The sequence below is a fragment of the Hypanus sabinus genome, chromosome 17, assembly GCF_030144855.1.
Source record: "Hypanus sabinus isolate sHypSab1 chromosome 17, sHypSab1.hap1, whole genome shotgun sequence".
In the NCBI taxonomy this organism is placed as follows: domain Eukaryota; kingdom Metazoa; phylum Chordata; class Chondrichthyes; order Myliobatiformes; family Dasyatidae; genus Hypanus; species Hypanus sabinus.
This window is the reverse complement of record NC_082722.1, coordinates 29,654,829-29,682,426: the sequence shown is the minus strand read 5'-3', so window position 1 is coordinate 29,682,426 and position 27,598 is coordinate 29,654,829. Positions and strand designations below refer to the sequence as shown.

Sequence of the window (27,598 nt, the reverse complement as noted above, 5' to 3'; positions counted from 1 at the left end):
GTTTGGATCTTTTTTTTTTAGACTATTTCAAAAAGCGGTAATTTCCCCAAATCTCTCAGATAATATTGTGCTTCAAAACACTGAGGCAAAGCAATCCCATCGAGAATGAACTGCAATGCTTCATGAAAAGCTATGCAGAGATAGAACTGGTCCACTGGTTGAGATTCTAAATTGGAGAAAAGCCAATTTTGATGGTATCAGAAACGACCTAACAAGTGGACTGGAACAGGCTGTTTTCTGGCAACGGTGTACTGTACTTGGAAAATGGGAGTCCTTCAAAAACAAAATTTTAAGATTACAAAACTTGTGCCTGTCAAAAGAAAAAGCAAAGATAACAAATGTAGGGAACCTGGGGTTTTCAAGAGATACTGAAAATATCTGGTCAAGAGAAAAAAGGAGAGCAAGTAGAGGCAAGTAGGAACAAATGGTGTGCTTACGGAGTACAAGAAATGTAAGAGAACACTTAAAATAAGAAATCAGAAAGGCTAAGGCACAAGTTGCTCTACCAGAAAAGGTGAAGGAGAATCCTAATGGATTCTACAGGCATGTTACGAGCAAAAGAATTGCTAGGGACAAAATTGGTCTTCTGTAAGACCACAATGGCAATCCATGCGTGGAGTCAAAACAGATAGGGGAGATCATAAGTGCATGTTTTGCATCTGTATTTATTTGGGAAATAGATATAGAGTCAATAGAAGTGAGGCAAATAAGGGTGGATAAATCCCCGATAAGGTGTTCGCTCAGACCCTACGGGAGGAAAGTGCAGAAGTTGCTGAGGCCCTAGCAGAGATATTTGAAACATCCTCGGCAACAGGAAAGGTACCAGAGGATTGGAGGATAGCCAATGTTGTTCCATTGCTTAAAAAAGGCTCTAAACTTAAAACCAGAAAATCATAAACAATAGACAATAGATGCAGTAGACCGTTCGGCCCTTCGAGCCTGCACTGCCATTTTGAGATCATGGCTGATCATCTACTATCAATACCCAGTTCCTGCTTTGTACCCATATCCCTTGATTCCCCTATCCATAAGATACCTATCTAGCTCCTTCTTGAAAGCATCCAGAGAATTGGCCTCCACTGCCTTCTGAGGCAGTGCATTCCAGACCCCCACAACTCTCTGGGGGAAGAAGTTTTTCCTTAACTCTGTCCTAAATGACCTACCCCTTATTCTCAAACCATGCCCTCTGGTACTGGATTCTCCCAGCATCTGGAACATATTTCCTGCCTCTATCTTGTCCAATCCCTTAATAATTTTATATGCTGCAATCAGATCCCCTCTCAATCTCATTAATTCCAGCATGTACAAGCCCAGTCTCTCTAACCTCTCTGCGTAAGACAGTCCTGACATCCCAGGAATTAACCTTGTGTATCTAGGCTGGTGGGTCTAGCATCAGTTGTGGGATAATTACTGGAAGGTATTCTAAGGGACCAGATACATTTGGATCAACTGATTAAGGTTAGTCAGCATAGTTTCGTGTATATTAAGTCTTACAGCTTTTTGAGGAAGTTACCAAGAAAGCAGATGAAAGCAAGGCAGTGGATGTTCTCCACATGGACTTTAGTATGGCATTTTACAAGGTCCTACACGGGTTCAATCACTTGGCATCAAGGATGGGTTCATAAATTGAATAGACATTAGCTTTGTGGGAGAAGCTAGTGAGTGGCTATATACTGGAGGCCTATGATTAATAGGATTGGTGCCAGGTCCTTTGTTGTTTGTCATCTATATCAATGATCTGGATGATAATGTTGATAACTGGATTAGCAAGTTTGCGGATTTCACCAAGATTGGGGGTGTAGTGGACTGTGAAGAAGGCTACTAGGGCTTGTTGAGGGATCTGCATCAGCTGGAAAAATCAGCTGAAGAATTGCAGATGGAATTTAATGCAGACAAGTGTCAGGTTTTACACTGGTAGGACCAGCCAGGGTAGGTATTACAGTGATTGGTAGGGCACTCAGAAATGTGGTAAAGCAAAGGGATCTGGGAAGACAGGTACATAATTCGTTGAAAGTGATGTCACAGGTAGGTCGGATCGTAAAGAAAGCTTTTGGCATATTGGCCCTCATAAATCAATATAATGAGTACAGGAGATGGGATGTTATGTTGAAGTTGCTTAGGACATTGCCAAGGTTGATTTGAAGTATTATGTGCAGATTTGGTCACCTGCCTACAGGAAACAAGGTTGCAAGTGTGCAGAGAAAATTTACAAGGATGTTGCCAGGTCTGGAGGACCCAAGTTATAAGGAAAGATTGCCAAATATCTTCTCAATCTTTTAAGTTCTGAAGAGGTATACTAAATTACAAGGGGTACAGACAGGGTAAATGCAAGCAGGCTTTTCCCCACTGAGGTTGGGTGGAACTACAACCAGAGATCATGGCTTAAGGGTGAAAGGTGGGAAGTTTAAGGGGGACATGAGGGGAAATTTCTTCAATTTGAGGATTGTGAGTGTGGAATGAGCTGCCAGCACAAGTGGTCCATGCAAGCTAATTTTCAATGTTTAAGAGAAGTTTGGATAGCTGCATGAGTAATAGGGTTTTGGAGGACTATGGTCCCAGTGCAGGTCGATGGAAGTAGGCAGTTTAGAAGAAAGAAAACCTACAGCACAATAAAGGCCCTTCGGCCCACAAAATTGTGTCAAACATGCCCCTACCTCAGAAATTACTGGGCTTACCTCTACCCTACTATTTTACTAAGCTATCCAAAAGTCTCTTAAAAGACCCTATCGTATCTGCCCCCACCACCGTTGCCAGCAGCCCATTCCATGCACTCACCACTCTCTGCATTAAAAAAAAACTTACCTCTGTACCTACTCCCCAGCACTTTAGACCTGTGTCCTCTTGTGGCAACCATTTCAGCTCTGGGAAAAAGCCTCTGACTATCCATACGATCAAAACCTCCCATCTTGTACACCTCTCATCCTCCTTCGCTCCAAGGAGAAAAGGCTGAGTTCACTCAACCGATTTTCATAAGGCATGCCCCCCAATCCAGGCAACATCCGTGCAAATCTCCTTTGCACCCTTTTATGGCTTCCACATCCTTCCTGTAGTAAGGCAACCAAAACTGAGCAGCACAGTACACCAAGTGGGGTCTGACCAGGGTCCTACGTTTGTATATAGCTGATCATTACCTCTCAGCTCCTAAATTCAATTCCAAGATTGATGAAAGCCAATACACCATACACCTTCTTAACCACAGAATCAAACTGCGCAGCTGCTTTGAACGTCCTATGGACTCGGACCTCAAGATCCCTCTGATCCTCTACACTGCCAAGAGTCTTACCATTAAGATTATATATTCTGCCATCGTATTTGACCTACCAAAATGAACCACTTCACACATATCTGGGTTGAACTCCATCTGCCACTTCTCAGCCCAGTTTTGCATCCTACCACTGTCCCACTGTAACCTCTAACAGCCCTCCACACTATCTACAACACCCCCAACCTTTGTGTCATCAGCAAACTTACTAACCCATCCCTCCACTTCCTCATCCAGGTCATTTATAAAAATCACAAAGATTAAGGGTCCCAGAACAGATCCCTGAGGCACTCCACTGGTGACCGACCTCCATGAAGAATATGACCCGTCTACAACTAATCTTTGTCTTCTATGGGCAAGCCAGTTCTGGATCCACAAAGCAATGTCCCATTGGATCCCATACCTCCTTACTTTCTCAGTAAGCCTAGCATGGGGTACCTTATTAAATGCCTTACTGAAATCTATATACATACCCCTACTGCTCTTCCTTAATGTATTTAGTCACATCCTCAAAAAATTCAATCAGGCTCATAAGGCACGACCTGCCCTTGACAAAGCCATGCTGACAACTCCTAATTATATTATACCTCTCCAAATGTTCATAAATCCTATCTCTCAGGATCTTCTCCATCAACTTACCAACCACTGAGGTAAGACTCACTGGTCTGTAATTTCTTGGGCTATCTCTACTTCCTTTCTTGAATAAAGGAACAACATCTGCAACCACCCAATCCTCTGGAACCTCTCCCATCCCCACTAATGATGCAAAGATCATCACCAAAGGCTCAGCAATCTCCTCCCTTGCCTCCCATTGTAGTCTGTGGCACATTTTGTCCGGTCCCAGTGACTTATCCAACTTGATGCTTTTCAAAAGCTCCAGCACATTCTCTTTCTTCATATCTACATGCTCAAGCTTTTCAGTCTGCTGCAAGTCATCACTACAATCACCAAGATCCTTTTCCATAGTAAATACTGAAATATTCATTAAGTACCTCTACTATTTCCTCTGGTTCCATACACACTTCCCCACTATCACACTTGACAGGTCCTATTCTTTCACGTCTTATCCTCTTGTTCTTCACATACTTGTAGAATCCCTTGGGGTTTTCCTTAATTCTGCCTGCCAAAGCCTTCTCATGGCCCCTTCTAGCTCTCCTAATTTCCTTTTTAAGCTCCTTCCTGTTAAGACTTATTATCTTCTAGATCTCTAACATTTAGCTCTTTGAACCTTTTGTAAGCTTTTCTTTTCTTCTTGACTATACTTATTACAGCCTTTGCACACCATGGTTCCTGTACCCTACCATAACTTCCCTGTCTCATTGGAATGTACCTATGCAGAATTCTACACAAATATCCCCTGAATATTTAAATAGGTTTTCAGCATTAACTAGATTAGATGGGCCAAAGGGCCTGTTTCTGTGCTGTACTTCTCTTTGACTCTATGAACAGATTTCACAAATCTAAGTATCAGTAAAATAACTTAAGTGGTGTGCTCTAAATTCCACATCAGTTTCTGTACAGTAGACAAATCCATTGAAAATAACAAGTTCAATGATGAAATAAAAATATGGATTAACTGCAAAGTTCTTGTGAAGTAACTCATCCAACAATTTTCCACCATGTCTAAAGCAGCACAAGGATTTTTCATGTAAGCAGAATATGATTGAAAACAACTATGGCAAGAGGCCCAGATAACAGATTAAAAAAAAACTATACCTTCACAAAAGAAGCCTATTACACCAGAAATAATAACTTGAGTCAGTAATGATTTTTCTTTTGCTGATTGAAGTTCTGAACTACAGTTACTGAGGAATTAATCAGTTTGGCCTGTGGACACAAAGGAAAATGTTCTTGAGTGGCAGTACCAATTTGAACATCAAGTACTTTTTTCACTGTACATACAAAGTTTATTGAAATATCTTCTGAAATGTAGTTAATAGAAACCAGTTAAACTTACTATTAATGTACAGACGTTCTAAAAAGTTAAGACTTAATATAATTGCATTTACAGCTTTTTTTTTATATATGAAAGCATCAGCTTAAAATTGCTGCGTTTGCCAGTGCTGTTCACTGTTTCTAACAGCTCAATACTATTGAACTGCAAATCCACGTGAGAGGTCAGTGAGAATTTTAATTTACTGACCAGTCAACAAATAGTCAGCCATACAGCATGGAAACAGGCGCTCTGGCCCACTGAGTCCATGCTGTAAGATTATAGTAGCAGAACAAGGTAATTTGAGCCATCGAGTCTTCTCCACAATTTGATCATGGTTTACTATCCCTCTCAACCCTTCACCGGCCTTTTCCCCATAACCTTACAGGCTCTTACTAATCAAGAACCTATCCACCTTCGCTTTATATACCCAATGGCTTGGCCTCCACAGCAATGAATTCCACAGATTCACCACCCTCTGGCTGAAGAAATTCTTCCTCATCTATGTTCTAAATGGGCGTCCCTTTATTTTGAGGCTGTGCCCTCTTGTCCTGAACACTCCCATCTTTTCCACATCCACTCTATCCAGACCTTTCAAAATTTAATAATTTCAAAGTGACCCCCACCCCCACACCCATTATTTTAAACTCCAAGTAAAGGCCCAGAGCTATCAAATGATCCTTATATTTAACCCTTTCATTCCTGGAATCATTCTAATGAACCACCTCTGAACTTGTCTTACTTAGTAAAGTGACTTCACCAGCAGAATACCAGGAAGACTAAAATAGTCTGTATTAATGCCAAATCACCTTTCTAATTATATATGGATGGTTGGCTATTAACCAATACAGATTAGAAGAAAAATTGTAAGAGTGGCATAGTAGCATAGTGGTTAGCACAACGCTTTATAGCACCAGCAACCCAGGTTCGTTTCCTGCCAGTCTGGAAGGAGCTTGTATGTTCTCCCTATGACCACATGGGCTTTCTCCAGGTCACATGGGTGTAAATGGGTGGCACGGGCTCATTGGGCCAGAGGGCCTGTTACCATGCTGTATCTTTAAATTAAATTTTTAAAAAAACAACAGTATTGATTGAAAGTGTAACTGGTATCCCAAGCAGAACTGATTCAATCACCAATTGATACTATTACCCAGCTAGATACATACATAAAATAGTTTTTAAACCATAATTATTTTCAGTTAGTCTTGAACATTCACCCCATTTCTCTCACTACAAATGTTAGCTCATCTGATGAAAAAGTGATAATGTTGTATATACTCAAATGTGGTTTTAAGAGTTCCAGGTAACGGCCTTAAGAAGAAACCTTTTTTCAAGCAACACAATGGTTTTAAAATTCTTACCAATTTTAAAGTCCTTCTATAATCTGGCCTCTTCCAACTTTTGTATTCCCTTTGTAAGACTTCGAAATACCTTTACCTCTGAGATTTATTTTTGATCATTTTCAATCCAAAAAAAACTACACCACTGGGATATTTGGATTGTGAATAAATGTATACCATGTTTCAACACAAACTCTCACTCGACAACAAATTTAGCTTCTTAAAATTAAATACTGAAAGAAAAATATTACTTTTATTTATTAACAAACAATAATGGCTTCTCTTCAAATGTTGCACATACCAAAAGTACAGCTCTGAATTTGGAGTTAAGCTGATGACATCAAGACAAAAACAGAAACAGTAAAGCAAATTATAATCCCTTCATTACAATAGTAATAGACCTCTAAAATGGCCAAATATGAACATGCCACAAAATTCTCCTCAGAAATTTAATCACATTTTTTAGCAAGAGCAACAAATTTCTTTGATCTCTTTCCAGTTCTTCAGGTCTTCCAGGTTTGTCCAAAGGCAAAACTGATCTAAGTCAACAGTAGAAATTGCCAAGAACAGCCCATAGAAGTAGCATAATACCTGTTTTTCCACTCTTCCAATGTCGATTTTATTACTTCCACATGAAAGTGGAAGTCTACAAACAACATTCAGGGATTTTGCAGAATTAACAGAACAACACACTTGTAATATAAACCATCATTGAAATCAAAGGAAAATGGCATTCAAATTTAATAAGTGCCTTGAAAAAATTCAAGCACCAGTTAATTATGTCAGCACTGAGCAGAAGTCAATCTTGTTTTAAACTTGGTCCGGAGAGATATGAAACTGCCCATTTCAGTAGATCACTTGAAACCCTGAAAAATATGAAGAAAGTTATTAGCTTTATGCCATAACTGGGCTTTTTTTATATATTCCCTCAAGCATCACATCCGATGCTCATCTGGTGATTTCTTCCCCTGCACTGACAGCCCCATCTTATTTCTCTGCATGATACATGGTATGTGCTGCTGCTTCTGCCACAGAGCTTAAGACTTCTGCTACTATGACACTGGAGTGTGGCAACACTTTGCAAACTACTCTCAGGTCAATTCATTACATTTACTATAACCTATCATTCTTTCTACCTGGCTGTGTCACTACCATTCATTAGATTCCTGAATACAGCTAACCCCTACTAGACAATGCCAATCCTGCTAGGGAAAAGACCTAGATGTGTAATGAACCAGATTTGATTAGGGAGCTAATCAAGGCAGTGATCATCATTTGATAGAATTCACCCTGCAGTTTGAGAGAAGGCAAAAATCAGTATTACAGCTAAATAACAGTAACTAAAGAAGCATGAGAGGAGCTGGCCAAAGATAGTTGGAAGGGGGCACTAGCAGGAATGATGGCAAAGTAGCAATGGCAGGAGTTTCTGTAAGTATTTCAGAAGATACAAGATCAGTTCATCCCAAAGCAGCAGCATTCTAAAAGGAGAATGAGGTAGCCATGGCTGACAAGGGAAGTCAAAGACAATAGTAAAGCAAAAGAGAAGGCATACAATATAACAAAAAAATAGTGGGAAGCTGGAGGATTGGGAAGTTTTTAAGAACTAACAGCAGGCAACTAAAAGAGAAACAAGAGTGAAACGATGCATACAAAGGTAAGCCAGCCAATAATAACTAAATATAAGGTTATTTTCAGATGTATAAAAGTAAAAGAGAGGCAAAAATGGACATCAGACCACTGAAAAATGACACTAGAGAGGTAGTAAGGGGGAACAAAGAAGGGGCAGACAAACTGAATAAGTGTTTTGTATCAGTCTTCACCATGGAATACACTAGAAGTATCCCAAAATTCAAGAGTATCGGGGACAGAGTGAGTGCAGTCGCTATTACTAAGGAAAAGGTGCTTGGGAAGCTGAAGGTACATCAGTCACCTGCACCAGTTGGACGACATCCCAGAGTAATTAAAGAGGCAGCTGAAGAGATTGTGGAGGCAACAGTAGTGATTTTTTAAGAATCACTAGATTCTCTGGAATGGTTCCAGAGAACTGGAAAATCGCAAATATCATCCACTCTAAGATGGAGGGAGGCTTGACTTGAGTGGTTGGGAAGATGTTGGAGTCCATTATTAAGGATGAGGTTTCAGGGTACTTGAAGGCACACAATAAAATAAGCCGAAGTCACTATGGTTTCCTTAGGAAAAAATCTTGCCCGACAAATCTGTTGGAATTCTTTGAGGAAATGACAAGCAGGATGGACAAAGATGAGTCAGTAGATGTTGCTTACTTGGATTTTCAGAAGGCCTTTGACAAAGTGCCACACGAGGCTGCTTAACAGGATAAAAGCCCATGGTATCACAGGAAAGATACTTACATGAACAGAAGAATGGATGATTGGCAGAAGGCAAACAGTGGGAATAAAGGGAACATTTTTTGGTTGGTTGTTTGTGATTAGTAGTGACCCACAGGGTCTGGTATTGGGTCTGCTACTTTTTAAGTTATCTGTTAATAATCTGGATAACAGAATTGATGGCTTTGTGGCCAAGTTTGCGAATGACACAAAGGTGGAAGGAGAGGTAGTGTTCAAAGCAGGGAATCTGCAGAAGTACCTGAACCGATCAGGAGAATGGGCAAAGTAGCAGATGGAATACAGTGAATGCAAGTGTATAATCATGCACTTTGGTAGAAGGAATGGGGATAAACTATTTTTCTAAATGGGGAGTAAATTCAGAAATTGGAGGTGCAAAGGGAATTGGGAATCTGAGTGTAGGATTATCTAAATGTTAACTTGTAGCTTGAATTGGTAGTAAGTAGTAAGGCAGGCAAATGCAATGTTAGCATTCATTTCTGGACTAGAATATAAAAGCAAGGATGTAATATAGAGGATTTATAAGGCATTGGCTAGACCACATTTAAAATACTGTGAGCAGCTTTGAACTTCAGATCTAAGGATGAATTGTCATTGGAAAGGGTCCAGAGAAAGTTTACAAGAATGATAGGGTTTATAGAACCATAAAACACTACAGCACAGAAACAGGCCTTTTGGTCCTTCTTGGCTGTGCCGAACCATTTTTCTGCCTAGTCCCACTGACCTGCACCTGGACCATATCCCTCCATACACCTCTCATCCATGTACCAAGTTTTTCTTAAATGTTAAAGTGAGCCTGCATTTACCACTTCATCTGGCAGCTCATTCCACACTCCCACCACTCTGTGTGAAGAAGCCTCCCCCCACCCCATGTTCCCTTTAAACTTTTCCCCCTTCACCCTTAACCCATGTGCTCTGGTTTTTTTTCTCCCCTAGCCTCAGTGGAAAAAGCCTGCTTGCATTCACTCTATCTATACCCATCATAATTTTATATACCTCTATCAAATCTCCCCTCATTCTTCTATGCTCCAGGGAATAAAGTCCTAACCTATTCAATCTTTCTCTGTAACCCAGTTTCTCAAGTCCTGGCAACATTCTTGTAAACTTTCTCTACACTCTTTCAACCTTATTAATATCCTTCCTGTAATTCGGTGACCAAAACTGCACATAATACTCCAAATTCGGCCTCACCAATGTCTTATACAACCTCACCATAACATTCCAACTCGTTATTACCTCCTCCCACAGATGTTGTCTGGCCTGCTGAGTTCTGCCAGCGTTTTGTGCTTTTTGTTTCTTATACTCAATACTTTGATTCATGAAAGCCAATGTACCAAAAGCTCTCTTCACAACCCTCTCTACCTGTGACACCACTTTTAGGGAATTATGTATCTGTATTCCTAGATCCCTCTGTTCTACTGCACTCCTCAGTGCCCTACCAGTGAGGTTATCCACTTTGGGAGTAAGAACAGGAAGGCAAATTATTATCTGAATGTTGTAGAGTTGGGTAAGGGAGAAATACAATGAGATCTAGGAGTCCTTCTTCAGTCACTGAAGGTGAATGAGCAAGTGCAGCAGGCAGTGAAGAAGGCTAATGGAATGGCCTTTATTACAAAGGGAATTGAGTACAAGAGCAAGGAAATCCTCTTGCATTTGTACAGAGCCCTCGTGAGATCACAACTGGAGTATTGTGTACAGTTTTGATCTCCAGGGTTAAGGAAGGACATCCTGGCTGTACAGGAAGTGTAGCGTAGATTCACGAGGTTAATTCCTGGGATGTCTGGACTGTCTTACGCAGAGAGGTTAGAGAGACTGGACTTGTACATGCTGGAATTAAGGAGATTGAGAGGGGATCTGATTGAAACATTTAAGATTATTAACCCATCCAGATCATTGTTGAAATTGGCTGTTTAACTATACATTTGAAATCGTTGCTTTCACATTTCTTCAATTTCCTTGTAAAATCAAAGCCTTTGTCTGCTATTTCATTAGTCTCAAAAATCACACCTCCACTGTTCTTCATATCCTCACCCAGGATGTATCAACTTGCATTGTTACCTCAAGCTTGCCCACATTCCCAGATAACTTGCATCACAACCTGAGCCTACAATATCAGATTTCTGGTCTTTATCCAAATTGCACTTCACAGAGTACATACTGTTTTTTTCCAGCATTGGCTTTATCATCATTTCTCTATTCACCACTGATAGTCTAACTGTAACGTTAATGCTCTAACCCTCTTGGACCTCACACCAGCTTATTTTCTTTCTTACTTTTTGAATCTTCCTTAAAATTGTAGCTTAGTGAATCTTCCAATCATTCTTGTTCCTCCTGAACAAAATTCAGCAGCACTTGAATATTTTGCCAAACTTGAACAGCACCAAAGAAATTCAGACACAAGAGACTGCAGGTGCTTGGGAATATACAGCAACACACAAATGCTGGTGTAACTCAGCAGGTCTGGCACCATCTACAGAAGGAAAAGGACAGTTAGCTTTATGGGTTGAGATGCTTCATCATGTGAGATTAAGGGTTCAGCACGGACTAGGAGGGCCAAGATGGCCTGTTTCCGTGCTGTGATTGTAATATGGTTATATCTGGACATAGTGAGCCTAGGTGAGAGTGTGGTCAAAGGACAGGATAGAAGCAGAAATCATAGAGGAAGCAGAGACAGAGGGTCTCAGAGATTTCCAGTTGAAGAGAGAAGAACACTTCTTCAAAGTGGGCATACCGTGAAGAGGCTTCACAGTGGAGTAACAAAATGGAGACAAGAGACTGCAGATGCTGGAATCTGAAGCAACACAGCAAGTCGGGCAGTATCTACAGAGGGAAATTGAGAGTCAATGCTTCGAGTCAAGACCCTTCATTTAGCTACCTAACCTGGCAAGTCCCTCCAAAATAATACAGCTTTTGTCAGCATACTGAGTAGAAACATGGATTATACATGTAGTGAAAAAAAGGATCCTTCCAAAATAGCATCCTTTCCTGATGGGGTGAAATTATGAAGGAAAATAGGAAGATATTGGAAAAGTATTAGCAAGTAAGATATAGAAAACCTGAAGTTTTTCTTTGAACGAACAGAACACAAGGAATTGAAAAGAACATGAGGAATTCTAACAAAAGAGTAAACCTATAAAGGCCAAACTGGTAACCTATGTGTGGAGGTAGAATACCAGAGTGTATGCAAAAGGCATTTTGCTGGCTTCAAAAAGAAAAAGGAAACGTGCCAGAGACAATCAGGAAAAACATGGAGTAGGAAACATTAGGGGCTTTTGAATTTTTGAAAGAGATAAATTATTACCTTGGAGTGTCACTGGAAGAGACATATGAAAGGAAATAATATTTGGTCTGATCATTATTTTTAATCCACTTTCAATAAAAGCATGGAGTTAGAAGGCAGGAAACTTGCTAACATGTACTTATAACCATATAACAATTACAGCACGAAAACAGGCCATCTCGGCCCTTCTAGTCCGTGCCGAATGCTTAATCTCACCTAGTTCTACTGACCAGCACTCAGTCCATAACCCTCCATTCCTTTCCTGTCCATATAGCTATCCAATTTTGCTTTAAATGACAATACCGAACCTGCCTCTACTACGTTTACTGGAAGCTCGTTCCACACAGCTACCACTCTGAGTAAAGAAATTCCCCCTCATGTTACCCTTAAACATCTGCCCCCTAAGTCTCAACTCATGTCCTCTTGTTTGAATCTCCCCTACTCTCAATGGAAAAAGCCTATCCATGTCAACTCTATCTATCCCCCTCATAATTTTAAATACCTCTATCAAGTCCCTCCTCAACCTTCTATGCTCCAAAGAATAAAGACCTAACTTGTTCAATCTTTCCCTGTAACTTAGGTGCTGAAACCCAGGTAACATTCTAGTAAATCTTCTCTGTACTCTCTCTATTTTGTTGACATCTTTCCTATAATTCAGTGACCAGAACTGTACACAATACTCCAAATTCAGCCTTACCAATGCCTTGTACAATTTTAACATTACATCCCAACTCCTACACTCAATGCTCTGATTTATAAAGGCCAACATACCAAAAGCTTTCTTTACCACCCTATCCACATGAGATTCCACCTTCTGGGAACTATGCACCATTATTCCTAGATCACTCTGTTCTACTGCATTCTTCAACTTAAGAGGGAGAAAGCACTAGAGCTGAGTTACAAGCCAGTATGCTCCATGTCCATACTAGGAAAAATTCAAACACAATAAGCAGTATCTTGAAAAAACATGGGTTAAGGACAGAGCATAACTTTGATGACTATTTATTTTAGGCAACAAGAAGCTTAAGAGGTTTGATGTAAATAATGGGTCAAGGATTAAGAGTGGTGTTAGTTGAGGATAACCACAATCTTACAATGTTGAAAGAAGATAATGTTGATCTGAATCTAAAAGGAGATTAAATGCAGAAAATTCACATTAAATAGTTTTTGGATAAACTTTGGATTTAAAGACCAAATAAAGAGATGGGAGTTAGGGTTAGGTCAGTGAGCACTGTTATGCTGTAAAAAAAAAAATCACGCTCTGACTTGTAATTAGTTAAAATACTCAAAAAGAGGTGCAATAACCTTTTAAGAGGGGATCTGACAGAAGTTAAATGATTGGTCATGAAGCTGCCAATTGCATGCTAACACATGAAATTGGGTTAACCCATAGACCTTTACAGACAGTAGAGGATTGTGCTTAAAAGAGCCATTGTCTCAGTGTGAGAGACCCATGTCCAATCCTGACCTTGGATGCTATCTGTGTGAAATTTGCACATTATCTCTATGGCCATTTGAGTTTCCTCTCACACCCTAAAGATCAGTAGATTAATTGGCCTTTATAAATTTCCTTTTTGTAGTTGAGTGGTAGAATACCGGTAATTTGATTAAAAAAAAATGTGGGATTAATGTTACAATTAAATGTTGGCACAGATTCATGGGCCAGGTTGTTTTTGTGCTGCAAATCTTCTTGGCACCAACTTTGACCATATTTGTGGAAACACTTATTGAGAAAGAGCGAGACATTTTCTAAAAGGACATGTTTACAGTGAACAGACCTTATAGAGTTCACTTGAGCGATTAGCTCAGCAGTAGGTGCTGGATAGCTGTATAAAAATCTGCTTCCATCAGGATGTCTCTGCAAAAATTAGAAAGAAACTTGATTTGTATCATTCAAGAAACCCAAAGCCTTACCAAAATGTCTGCTGTAAGGTGTTTTATTTACAAGCATGCCTATTTATCCAACATTTTGGCACACTTGGCAGCAATGGAAAGAATTGGCTAATAAATTATTACAAAACAAAACTTAATACTTAAGTGCATGTTTGATGAAGTTTTTTGTCCCCAACAATAGTGCAACATCAATATTAAATGTCCTCACTTTTTCCACATTAACTAAAAGCTAATAGACCTCAACAGCAGCATTATTTCTTTTTAAGAATATTTGACTGAAATGGGACCATCCATGGCAGTTGTTATAGGACACTCTGAACTGGTTATCTGTGGGATCTTAACTTACTTTAAGATGACTGCACTTATTGGAACATCAAAGTTACTTGAGTAACAGGGATGAGTAACATCAAAGCAGTGATCAGAAGATAGAATTCAGCCTGTAGTTTGAGAAGGAGAAACTAAAGCCAGAGTATCAGTGTTATAGTGGAGTAAAGGTAATTAAGGTGGTATTGTAGAGGAGCTGGCCAAAGCTGATTGGAAGGGAATACTAGCAGGGATGATGGCAGAGCTGCAATAGCTAAAGTTTCTGGGAGAATTCAGAAGACACAGGATAGATTCATCCCAAAGAGGATGAGGCAGAATGACACAACCATGGCTAAGATAAAAGCAAAAGAAAGGGCATATAATAGAGCAAAGATTAGTTGTAAGTTAGAGGATTAGGACATTTTTAAAAACCAACAGAAAACAACTAAAAAAAACCACAAGGGGGAGAAGATAAAATACGAAGGTAAGCTAGCCAATAATAACAAAAATGATACCAGTAGTTTTTTCAGCTATATAAAGTAAAAGAGAGGCAAGAGCAGATAGCGGACCACTGGCAAATGACGCTGGAGAGAGAGTAATGGGGACAAGGAAATGGCAGGCATACTGAATAAATATTTTGCACTGGTTTTCACTGTGGAAGCCCTTAGTAATACGGTGAAAGTTCTAGAGTATCAGAGGGCAGAAGTGAATGCAGTTGCTATGATTAGGAAAGTAGTGCTTGGGAAATTGAAAGGCCATGTTATCTGGACCTGACGGACTATACCCCAGGGATATAAAAGAGGTAGCTGAAGAGAATGTGGAGGCATTTGTAATGATTTCTCAAGAATCAACAGATTCTGACAATGGTTCCAGAGGATTGGAAAATTGCAAATGTCACTCTTCAATGGAGGGAGGGAGGCAGAAGAAAGGAAATTAATCGGCCAATTCGCCTGATTTCAGTGGTTGTGAAGATGTTGGAGTCGATTGTTAAGGATGTGATTTCAGGGTACTTGCAGGCACATGGCAAAATAGGCAAAAGTCAGCATGGCTTCCTAAGGAGAAATTTTGCCTGACAGATCTGTCAGAATTCTTTGAAAAAATAACAAACAGGATAGAAAAAGGAGAATTGTTTGATGTTGCATTCTTGGATTTTCAGAAGTCCTTTGACAAAGTGCTGCATATAAGGCTGCAGAATAGCAGCCCGAAGAATTACAGTATAATAGCATGGATAGAGCATTGGCTGATTAGCGGAAGGCAAAGAGTGGGAATAAAGGGATCCTTTTCAGATTGGCTGCTGGTGACTAGTGGTATTCAACAGAGGTTTGTGTTGAGACCACTCCTTTTTACATTGTCAACAATTTGGATGATAAAATTCTTGGTTTTGTGGACAACTTGTGGATGATATGAAGATAGGTGGAGGGGCAGGTAGTGTTGAGGAAGCAGAGAGGCTCCAGAAGTACTTAGACAGATTAGAAGAATGGGAAAAATGAATAAAAGCTTAGACTATTTTCTAAACAGGGAGAACATTAAAAGATTTGAGATGCAAAGGGACTTTTTAGTCCTCTTGCAAGATTCCCTAAAGCGTAATTTGCAGGATGAATCGGTGGTGAGAAAGGCGAATACAACATTAGCATTCATTTCAAAGGGAATTGAATATACAAGCAAGGATGTAATGCTAAGGCTATTTAATGCACTAGTGAGGCCTCACTTGGAGTACTGAGAGCAGTTTTGGGCCAGGTCAGAGTGCATTTGAGGCAGAGGTTGATAGGCTCTTGATTAGTCAGGGTGTGAAAGATTAGAGGGAAAAGGCCAGGAGATTGGGGTTGAGAAGGAAATGATCAGCCACGGCAGAGTAAACTTGACAGGCTGAATGGCCTAATCTACTCCTATGTATTATTGTTTTACGTAATTGCAAAGCCTGGCTACCTGACCCATGCCCAACAAGAAGCAATTACATGTGCGAAGTTCACACCATATTGAGTATACTGTATGTTTTAATAAAATAATCAGGTTTGGTCATGTCAGTACTTCATCCATGTCAGAATGAAATACTTTGTATTTGGTTTCTGTCTTATATTTGGCTTTTTTTTGTGATAGCAGATAACCACATTTGAGACCTTTATGGTGATAGTCAGGTTGGATGACAATGAATTGTGACCAGTTGGTGTATGCCCAAATTGGCTGCTTTCAGGTGAAGTTTAGATCATGTTTTCAATTCTATTTCTGAGCAGACATTTGTGTCATTGTCCTTTACAAAGAAATCATCAATGCTTCGTTCCACTCAAAGTGCAAAATTTGAACACCATTTATTATGTTCTTACCCTACATCAGAAATATAGGCAGAAACCAAATCTTCTCAGGCATTTTAAATTTATTTGCACATTGCTTCCATTACTAATTTGATTTGTTGTTATTTATAATTGATCGATAATACTATGAATCACTTGTATTATTATAATCTTTTCAAAAAAAAACACAAAATGCTTTGAATAACTGATTACAACCAGAAATTTTGTGGGTTGTTGCTTACAGCTTCCCTACATACATGAATATGTAATTTAATGCAACATCTAGGATCCAGCCTTACCTTGTGTAATTTGCTAAATTCATCATAAACCCATTCCAAACTCTCCAAACTTTGTAATTAGCTCATATACTGACATTTGACAGAAATATCAAACTGTTACAAGATAGCACTCTAAGATACATAGGATACAGAAGCATCAATTTTTCTTATATTCCTGGCTGCCTTATTTTTAAAGTGGCACCTTTATAGAGAAGTTATAACAAGTATGTGCATATAATCAATGTGAACCAGATTACATTATACAAAAGGTTCAATGCACAGAAAATAGCTACAACTCCAACACACCTATAACCCTGCAATCCAGCTGGTGCCAATTTGTGGATGTGATCAGCAAATTCTGGCACTTTATAGTAAAACCCATTACACAACTCAGAAGGATTTTAAATGAGAACTTGGGAGCATTACATTGGAATTCAAAGAACCAAATAAATTCTGTAAAAACTGATTTGTTTCTCTTTATCATTTTTGAGAGAACTTACCCGAGGTTCATCTTTGCTTTGGTTAGCATTATGTTGTTGCAAAGCACGCACCCATTCATCCTCTGTGTACTGGCCAATTGCAGTTACTACTGATCCCTGCCCTTTACAATTATGAACTTCTGATGGTCTCTTGGAAACAAAGTCTAATTGATGATACTTTGTTGACAATGCTTTCTTGTTGCTTCGTGGCAAATTATTCAAATCAGTATCTTTAAATATTTTATTCATTCTACCTTTTTCCTTTTTCTGGCCAGTAATGTTGTTCATCTGATAATCATCAGCTATTTCTTCATAATGATCTGCATCAATGAATGTCTCATTGCTACTCAAGTTCATGGAGTCCCCATCCTCAATTTCAGCCCTCGTCTGCATCGAGAAAGTGCCTTGATCAACACAGTTCCTGTCCAATTGATCTTCTGTGCTCCCAGACTGCCATCTTCTTTTCGCAGCTCTTGGCCTTTCATAACATTCCTTGTCTCTGATATCTTTTAACTGTGTTTCTTCTATTTCCGGTACACTGTTTTGAGTTTCTGCTGCATGATTGTACAAAGCCATGATCGGCCTACATTGGCCATCATTTTTAACTGGTGACAGAGGAGCAAAGTTTTTTGCTGAGCCCACACAATTCAAGTCATTGGAATTAACAACTGTACTTGATAAAGGAGACAGGCTTTTAAACAAACGGTCACTGGCAGCCAGACTGGACTTAATAGATTTCACTCTGTTGGTTTTCATAGGTTCTGTCACATATATTCTGTCTCTTTCATTATCTGATGATGTGGCTAGTGAGAGTAATGAACCTTTACTACAATGGCCTTCTGAATGTTGGGACTCCTCTGTATACAACTCTACTGATTTATCTGGCTCATCTTGTGTACTGTTGTCTGGAAGCTGAAGTTCACCAGCTAGACCACTACAACCAGGAGCATCAACGAACGTAGAGCAAAGGACACGACATCTGCCATTGTGCTTCTTACAAGGTTCTGAAGTACATGAAATACAAGTTTCTGAAATTAAATAATCAGCTCCATTAATTGTGCTACTTGATTCAATTCACACATTAAAACACTAATCTCATATCTTTCATATCAACTTCCTTCATTGTTATAACTTATTATGGAAGCTATATTGCCATCAATGGAGATGGGTATGATTAAAGTATGACAAATTATTGCCATTCTTAATATCAACACAATAACAATCTGTTCATGCAACAAATCCTATAAATAAGAGATAAATTAGGATCTTGCCTGCAGTGCAATTGGCAGTTTCTATTCCAAAGCAACACAAAAGAGATTTATAAACAAAATACAAACTGCAGATAGAATATGACTTCAAAATTGTGTCTAGAATTGAATTCCTACTTTATGATGCACCTTCTCCTGTCTTCTGATCCCATTTCACTTGAAGATTACATTTGCTCCCGTGTGCAGTGCCCTAAAGGATGACTGTCACTTGCAAGTGCTTTGAAAATATGTGTAATCATTTGCCAATATGCCTCTTAATGACATTGCACATTACATGACTGAAAGGAAGATAAAATCACAATCATACTTACTTCGCAACTTCAGAAATCTATCAGAGAGTCTGCACTGAAAAAGATCTACAAATTCATAAGATCTAACTAAAAAGACCAAGGACTGAATTTGCTAACTTCTTCATTATAAAATACAAAAATATTTCCTATTGTTCTTTGCACATTCACACATTGATGAAGCAACCAAATCTATAAATATTCTCCAATACCTGCAAATACCAGTAAGCTACTATGAAACTTATGCTGTAAAAACATCCTTCTACAAGAGGTCGTAACATAACAATCCTGATTCAGAAAGCCTACTTGGTAAATGTTGGAGCTTCTCCAACATTTAAACTCTCTAGTTAAATCCAAAATAAGAACATCTGCAGAAACAAGTGATATTTGCAACTAACTGATAGCCTATAGGATTTCACACTGCTCTTTGCAGATCCTTCCTAAATGCCCCCTGCTCAGCATAAGAAAATATTTAAATCTGATTTTGCTGCAGAGGTAGCTGGAGTAAATAAGTAATTCTTTTTTTTTTGGAACTTGCATCTCAAATCTGGAAGTGTTTGACCAATCAACGTATTACTCACCTCCTGAAGATGGAATTCCACCAAGGCACACAGGGGATACTGCATTCCAAGGATTCTGTGAAGATGGAACCTCCTGCTCTACTGTAATACAGTACAACCAATTGTATTTATGTTTTATGATGTTAATTTAAACTATAATAAATAGCGTGTGAGGGAGAGATGGAACCTTGAAAAACTGGACTCAGGAGAAATCATTAGAAACACTTGGAACCAATGTGTTCATGTAGAAATCAAAATGTTTCATTTCTGCCCAACTTCCATAATTCAAAGTATACATCATACAAATTTGAAATTAATCTTCTTGCAGGCAGCTACAAAACAAAGAAACACAATAGAATCTACAAAAAAAAAACGTAAGCAAGATCCACGAACATCCTACAGGCAAGAAAAGTTGGAGTGGCCTTCGCTGGAGTGGACAGTATTAGAGTGGTTATTTGAGACTTTTCTTTTTGAAGCTGCAGCAAGAAGAGGCTTGACTGAGAGCAAGCGAAAAAGCTGCAGGCAGATTTCTTTCCTTCAGTTTATTATTTCCTTCTTTATATTTGCAGTTAGAACAATAGTAATGTCACACAGAATAGTTGAAAGCTCCTCTTGTGGGATGTGGGAAGGCAGGGAGACCTCCAGTGGCTCTGACAATTTTACCTGCAAGAAGTGCATTCATCTGCAGCTTTTAATACTCTGCGTTAAGGAATTGGAGCTGGAAATGCATGAGCTCCAGATCATTTAGGAGGCTGAGACAGTGACAGATAGGACAAATATACAGGTAGTTACACCAAAGGTGCAGGACACAGGAGACTGGGTGACAATAACGATTCAGAATGGGGTTAAACAACCATTCCCCTCAACAACAGGTCTACCACTTTGGATACTGTTGTGAGGGGATGACCTAGCAAAAGAAAGCCACAGCAGTAAGGTCTCAGGCACTGAGTCTGACTCTGTGACTCAGAGGGGAGAACAGGCGAGCTGTAGTGATAGGGGATTCATTAGTTACGGGAACAGAAAGTAGGTCCTGTGAAGGAGATTCCCAGATGGTGGCCCCCAGGTGCCAGGATCTTGGGATATCTCAGATAAGAGTCCTCAGCATTCTTAAGTGGGAGGGCAAGGGTATCATGGTCCACATTGGTACCAAAGACATAGGTAGAAAGAGGGACAAAGTTCTGCAAAGTGAGTTCAGCCAGTTAGGTTCTCAGTTAAAGAACAGGATCTCCAGGGTTGTGATCTCAGGATTGCTACCCGTGCACTGGACTCTCTTCCACAAAAGGCGAGATGTGTACAGAAGAAATGGCTTGCACCTAAGCTGGAAGGGGACTAATATCCTAATGGGGAGGTGGGGGATTGCAGTTTAAACCAGAGTTACAGGGTGATGGGAACCAGAGTGCCAGAACAGATAATAGAGATAATGGGAGAAGTTGAGTCCTCAAAGTCAGGAATCAAAAATTTGAGCATGGTGTGACTAATGTTCTGAGCTGGATATATTTCAATGCTAGAGGTATTGTAGGAAAGGCAGATGAACTCAGGGCATGGATCAACACATGGAATTATGACATTGTAGCCATTACTGAGACTTGGTTGCAGGAGGGGCAGGACTGGCAACTCAATATTTTGGGGTTCCATTGTTTTAGATGCACCAGATCAGGAGGGATTAAAAGGGGAGAAGTGGCATTACTAGTTAGGGAAAATGTCACAGCAGTGCTTAGAACTAATCTGGACAGGCTTTATGGGTGGAACTGAGGAACAAGAAAGGTATGAGCACATTAATGGGGCTTTATTATATACCAACGTTTTGGTCCACAGAACATAGAGGAACAAATTTGTTGGGAGATTGCAGACTGTTGCAAGAAACACAAGGTTGTTATAGTAGGTGATTTTAACTTTCCATCTATTACCTGGTACTCCCCTACTGTAAAAGGACTAGATGGGATAGTATGCTAAATGTGTTCAGCAAAGTTTCCTTAATCAGTGCATAAAAGTACCAACAAGAGTATGTGATACTTGATCTGTTATTAGGGAACAAGACAGGACAGGTGACAGAAGATTGTGTAGTGGAACACTTAGCATCTAGTGATCATAATGCTATTAGTTTCAAAGTAAATATGGAAAAGGATAGGTCTGGTCTGTGGGTTGAAATTCTATATCGGGGAAAAAAGCCAAATTTGATGGTAGTAGAAAGGATCTGGTAAATGTAGAATGGGGCAGGCTGTTTCCTGGCAAAGGTGTACTTGGTAAGTGGGAGGCCTTCAAAAATGAAATTTTGAGAGCACGAAGCTTGCATCTGCCTGTCAGAATAAAAGGTAACGATAACAGGTTTAGGGAATCTTTGTTTTCATGAAATATTGAGATCCTGGTTAAGAAAAAAAGGAGCAAAGCAAGCGTAAACAAGTAGGAACAAACAAGGTACTTGAGGAGTTCAAGAAATGCAAAAGATGCCCTAGCTGACAAGGTAAAGGAGAACTCTGAATGTTTCTATAGATACTGTACGTTAAGAGCAAAAAGATTGCAAAGAACAAAATTGGTCCTCTAGAAGACCAGAATGGTAATCTACGTATGGAGCCAAAAGGGATGGGGTTGATCTTAAATGGATTTTTTGCATGTCTTTATTCAGGAGACAGACACAGAGTCTATAGAAATGAAGCGAAGCCACAGCAAGGTCATGGAGCCTACACAGATTGCAGTAGAGGAGGTGTTTACTGTCATGAAGCAAATTAGGATGGGGAAATCCTCAGGGCCTGACAAGGTGTTCCCTAAGACTCCATGGGAGGCAACTGCAGAGGCCTTAGCAGAGATATTTAAATAATTCTTAACAACAGGTAAGGTACCGGAGGACTGGAGGATTGCTAATGTTGTTCTGCTATTTAAGAAAGGCTCTATAAATAAACCAGGAAATTATAGGCTTGTAAGCCTGACATCAATAGTGGGAAAGTTATTGGAAAGTATTCCAAGGAACCAGATATATGAATATTTGGATAGACAGGGACTAATTGCGCATCAAGAGAAGGTGGGAGTGGAGGACGCTATCACGTACTTGCTGCACAAATCCCTCTCTCACCTGGACAGGGTCAGTGGTGCTGTGAGGATTACATTCCTGGACTTCTCTAGTGCCTTTAACACCATCCAGCCCAGGATCTTAAGACACAAACTAACGGAGATGGGGGTAGACTCACACATGGTGGCTTGGATAACGGACTACTTGACAGACAGACCTCAGTATGTGCGGTTGGGAGACTGTAGGTCTGACACGGTGGTCAGCAGCACAGGAGCGCCGCAGGGGACCGTGCTCTCTCCGGTCCTGTTAACCCTGTATACATCAGACTTCCAATATAACTCGGAGTCCTGCCATGTGCAGAAGTTCGCTGATGACACGGCCATAGTGGGGTGTGTCAGGAATGGTCAGGAGGAAGAGTACAGGAAACTGATACAGGACTTTGTGATATGGTGCAACTCAAACTATCTGCGTCTCAATATCACCAAGACCAAGGAGATGGTGGTGGACTTTAGGAGACCTAAGCCTCATATGGAGCCAGTGATCATTAATGGAGAATGCATGGAGCAGGTTAAGACCTACAAGTATCTGGGAGTGCAGTTAGCCAAGAAGCTAGACTGGACTGCCAACACAGATGCCCTGTGCAGGAAAGCACAGAGTCGACTGTACTTCCTCATAAGGCTGGCGTCATTCAATGTTTGTAGTGAGATGCTGAAGATGTTCTATCGGTCAGTTGTGGAGAGCGCCCTCTTCTTTGTGGTGGCGTGCTGGGGAGGCAGCATTAAGAAGAGGGACGCCTCACGTCTTAATAAGCTGGTAAGGAAGGTGGGCTCTGTTGTGGGCACAGAACTGGAGAGTATGACATCGGTGGCAGAGTGGAGGGCGCTGAGTAGGCTACGGTCAATCATGGAAAACCCTGAACATCCTCTGTACAGCACCATCCAGAGACAGAGAAGCAGCTTCAGCAGCAGGTTGCTGTCAATGCAATGCTCCTCAGACAGGATGAAGAGATCATTACTCCCCAACGCCATTCGGCTCTACAATTCAACCACCAGGGGCAAGACATGTTAAGTGCCGGGGTTAGGACTGAGCTTAAGTTAACACTCAATGCACTTTAGTAAACTATTTAAGAACTTTTTAAAAGCTATTTATTAATGCTTTTTGGGAGGGTGATTTTAGATGCATATCATATTTATACTGTTAAATACTGTATGTAATTAGTTTTGCTACAATAAGTGTATGGGACACTGGAAAAATGTTGAATTTCCCCTTGGGTATGAATAAAGTATCTATCTATCTATCTAATTAGGGATAGTCAGCATGGTTTTGTGCATGGAAGTCATATCTAACCAAACTTACAGAGTTTCTCAACGAAGTTACCAGGAAAGTTGATGAAGTCAAGGCAATGTATGTTGTTTATATAGACTTTTATATAGGCATTTTTGATAAGGTCCCACATGGGAGGTTGGCCAGGAAGGTTCAGCTGCTTACCATTTGAAATGAGGTGGTAAACTGGATTAGATATTGGTTTTGGGGAGAAGCCAATGGGTGGTAGTAAATGGTTGCCTCTCTGACTGGAGGCCTGTGACTAGCAGAGTGCCACAGGAATCAGAGTTGGCTCTGTTGCTATTTGCTATTTATATTGATGATTTGGATGACAATGTGATTATCAGCAAATTTGTGGATGACACCAAGATTTGGAGCATAGTGGACAGTAACTATATGAAAGCTTGCAGCGGGATCTGGACCTGCTGGAAAAATAGCAGATGGAATTTAATGCAGATGAGTGTGAGGTGTTGCACGCTGGTAGGACCCAACAAGGTTAGGTCTTACAAAGTGAATGGTAGGGCATTGAGGAGTGTGGTAGAACACAGGGATTACAGGTCCATAATTCATTGAAAGTGGTCGCACAGGTAGATAGGTCGTAAAGAAAGCTCTTGTCACGTAGGCCTTCATAAGTCAAAGTACAAGAAATGGGAAGCATTTTGAAGTTATATAAGACGTTGGTGAGGCCTAATTTGGAGTATTATGTGCAGCTTTGATCATGTACCTACAGGAAAGATGTACGTAAGGTTGAAAGAATACAAAGAAAATTTAGAAGCATGCTACCAGGACTGGAGGACCTGAGTAATAAGGAACGATTGAACAGGTTAGAACTTTATTCCTTAGAACGTAGAAAATTGATGGGAGATTTGATACAGGTATACAAAATTATGGAGGGGTACAGATAGGGGGAATGCAAGCAGACTTTTTCCACTGAGGTTGGGTGGGACCACAATTAGAGATTATTGGCCAAGGGAGAAAGATGAAAAGTTTAAGGGAAATGAGGGGAAACTTCTTCACCTAGAGGGTCATGACAGTGTAGAACAAGCTGCCAATGCAAGTGGTGCATGACAGCTTGATTTCAAGGTTTAAGAGAAGTTTGGATAGTAGCAATGGTCCGGGTACAGACTGAATGGACTATGCAGTTTAAATTGTTTGGCATAGACTTGATGGCAGAATGGTCTGTTTCTGTGCTGTACTTTTCTATAACTCAACCAAATCATGCAAACAATAAAAAGTAAACAAATAATAGAGCATGAACCACAAATTCCTGAAAGTGAATCCACATTTCTTATAAACAATGCCTCAACTTAATTTTCTAAAGTTTTATTATGTTTAAACATACCTGTAATACCCATGGACACATCTGTGTAACCATTATGCCCAGATTCTGGATCTTCAGTGCATACAAAATCATCCTTCCATTCTAATGAAGAAAAAAAATGTTTTCCAATAACTTACAATAGAATTATTTCTGCTTTCCTATTTATTTAAATTTACAAAATAAAGACAAAGGAGAGGCTTGGAGTCTGACAGCATAAAAATTGAAAGGAGTTTCAAAACAAGCAATCTCAGTCCAAAATTATCTAATTAATGTGGATGCAGTTATGAAATATAATCCAAACAATTTTATTAAATTAAAAACTGAAAATTTGGAGATGCACTTAAGTAACACTTGTTGCTTTCTTTTAACGTTCAGCAGAAATCTGAATAAATGCATGGACCTTTTATTTGTATTTTTACTCTTCAATCATTTCTTTCACTCTAAAGACTTATATGGATGATATCTTTGAACATTTAAAATAAATTACAAATAGGACAATAGTCCAGTAGCTTAATCACTTTATTCAAATAAAAATCACATCTCCCAAACAATTACTTTCTCCCTTTTCCCCTATTTGTACCCAATCTGCAATAACAGCTTAAAACAGAACCAACATAAAATTGCAACTACTGCAATACAGTTGTTTCTTGTTAATTGGGCTATTGGTTAATTGGAGCAGCTGCTTATTTGGGACAACTCTTAAAAAACAAAAACAAATTGAGAAAACTGCCAGATTCTTTTTAATATGCCACCTATTTTGGGTAAGAGACTGTTGCCAAACATTTTCTAACTAGTGTCAGTCATATGCACATCGTGTGGGTGATAGACACTATACCACGATTACAGCAAACAGTTTTGAGATATCAGTTGCATGCGTTCATGTTCAAAAAGCAGTGATTTCTGTCACTGATAGCTGGCAAGAAATAAGCAAAAAGACAATTCAGAATTGTTTTGTCCACTGCAGTTTCAAGAATTCAGACTTGGAAATGCCAGAAATGGCTGGGAGTGAAAAGGAAACAATTTCACTACTTCAACAAGTTAGAAGCACTACAAAGAATTTGAAGGTATCAACCACCATCTTGAATCCTACCTTTGGCCCCCAGCATACACTCAACCGACACCTGTGTCTTCAAGCAGCTGCTTACATGCGACAGCAGCCCCAACCCAGTATGCCGCTCAGGCAGACTGGCTAAACCAGGCGAGGATAGCCAATGGATCTCATACCCCGGTGAGACAAAGACATATTTTCCTCACATGAGAAGTCAGTTCTGGTGGACTGGGTGGATGTGATCTACAGTGAGATCCAACAGCCAAGAAGGTAGGAAGGTGGTTGTGCAATGCTACGTGGAGAGCAAAGGGCACCATGCTCTCATGACTGCACCCCTACCCCACCGGAAACCAGTACAGTGGGCTTCACAGCTGAACAGATGAGAAGACAGCTGAAACGTCTCCACCCAAGCAAGGCTGCAGGCCTGGATGGTGTCAGCTCCAGGATGCTCAAAACCTGTGCCCCCCAGCTATGTGGAGTACTTCACCATGTCTTCAACCTGAGCCTGAGTCTCCAGAGGGTTCCTGTGCTGTGGAAGACGTCCTGCCTTGTCCCTGTACCGAAGACACCGCACCCCAGTGGCTCCAATGACTACAAACCGGTGGCATTGACCTCCCACATCATGAAGACCCTGGAGAGACTTGTTCTAAAGCAGCTCCAGCCTATGGTTAGGCCACACTTAGACCCCTCCAGTTTGCCTACCAGCCCCGACTAGGAGTTGAGGATGCCATCGTCTACCTGCTGAACCATGTCTACACCCACCTGGACAAGCCGGCGAGCACTGTGAGGGTCATGTTTTTTGACTTCTCCAGTGCGCTCAACACCATCTGCCCTGCTCTGCTGGGTGAGAAGCTGACAGTGATGCAGGTGGATGCTTCCCTGGTGTCATGGATTATTGATTACCTGGCTGGCAGACCACAGTACGTGCACTTGCAACACTGTGTGTCAGACAGAGTGGTCAGCAGCACTGGGGCTCCACAGGGGACTGTCCTGTCACCCTTCCCCTTCACCATCGACACCTCGGACTTCAACTACTGCACAGAGTCTTGCCATCTTCAGAAGTTTTCTGATGACTCTGCCATAGTTGGATGCATCAGCAAGGGAGATGAGGCGGAGTACAGGGCTACAGTGGGAAATTTGTCACATGGTGTAAGCAGAATCATTTACAGCTTAATGTGAAAAGGACTAAGGAGCTGGTGGTGGACCTGAGGAGGGCTAAGGCACTGGTGACCCCTGTTTCCATCCAAAGGGTCAGTGTGGACATGGCGGAGGATTACAATTACCTGGGGATACGAACTGACAATAAACCGGACTGGTCAAAGAACACTGAGGCTGTCTACAAGAAGGGTCAGAGCCGTCTCTACTTCC

The 27,598-nt window shown here is 40.4% G+C and overlaps 1 protein-coding gene across 5 annotated transcripts in view; it reads right to left on the bottom strand.

Annotated features, from left to right (window-relative positions):
* Window positions 1–6,746: 6,746 nt before the first annotated feature.
* LOC132406788 (uncharacterized) overlaps window positions 6,747–27,598 on the bottom strand; it is a 36,554-nt gene continuing 15,702 nt past the window's right edge. The window contains exons 9-14 of one of the 5 annotated variants that reach the window (XR_009516240.1): window positions 25,204–25,284; window positions 19,556–19,636; window positions 17,441–18,447; window positions 13,957–14,036; window positions 11,172–11,368; window positions 6,747–7,401 (exon numbers count right to left, since the gene is read on the bottom strand). Coding sequence is in view for 4 of the 5 variants with exons in the window: in XM_059992763.1 (XP_059848746.1) it covers window positions 7,335–7,401; window positions 13,957–14,036; window positions 17,441–18,447; window positions 19,556–19,636; window positions 25,204–25,284 (1,316 nt within the window). In the remaining variant the exon portion in view is untranslated. The remainder of the gene's footprint in view (window positions 7,402–11,171; window positions 11,369–13,956; window positions 14,037–17,440; window positions 18,448–19,555; window positions 19,637–25,203; window positions 25,285–27,598) is intronic. The other 4 variants (XM_059992764.1, XM_059992766.1, XM_059992763.1 and 1 more) reach the window with 4 other exon arrangements.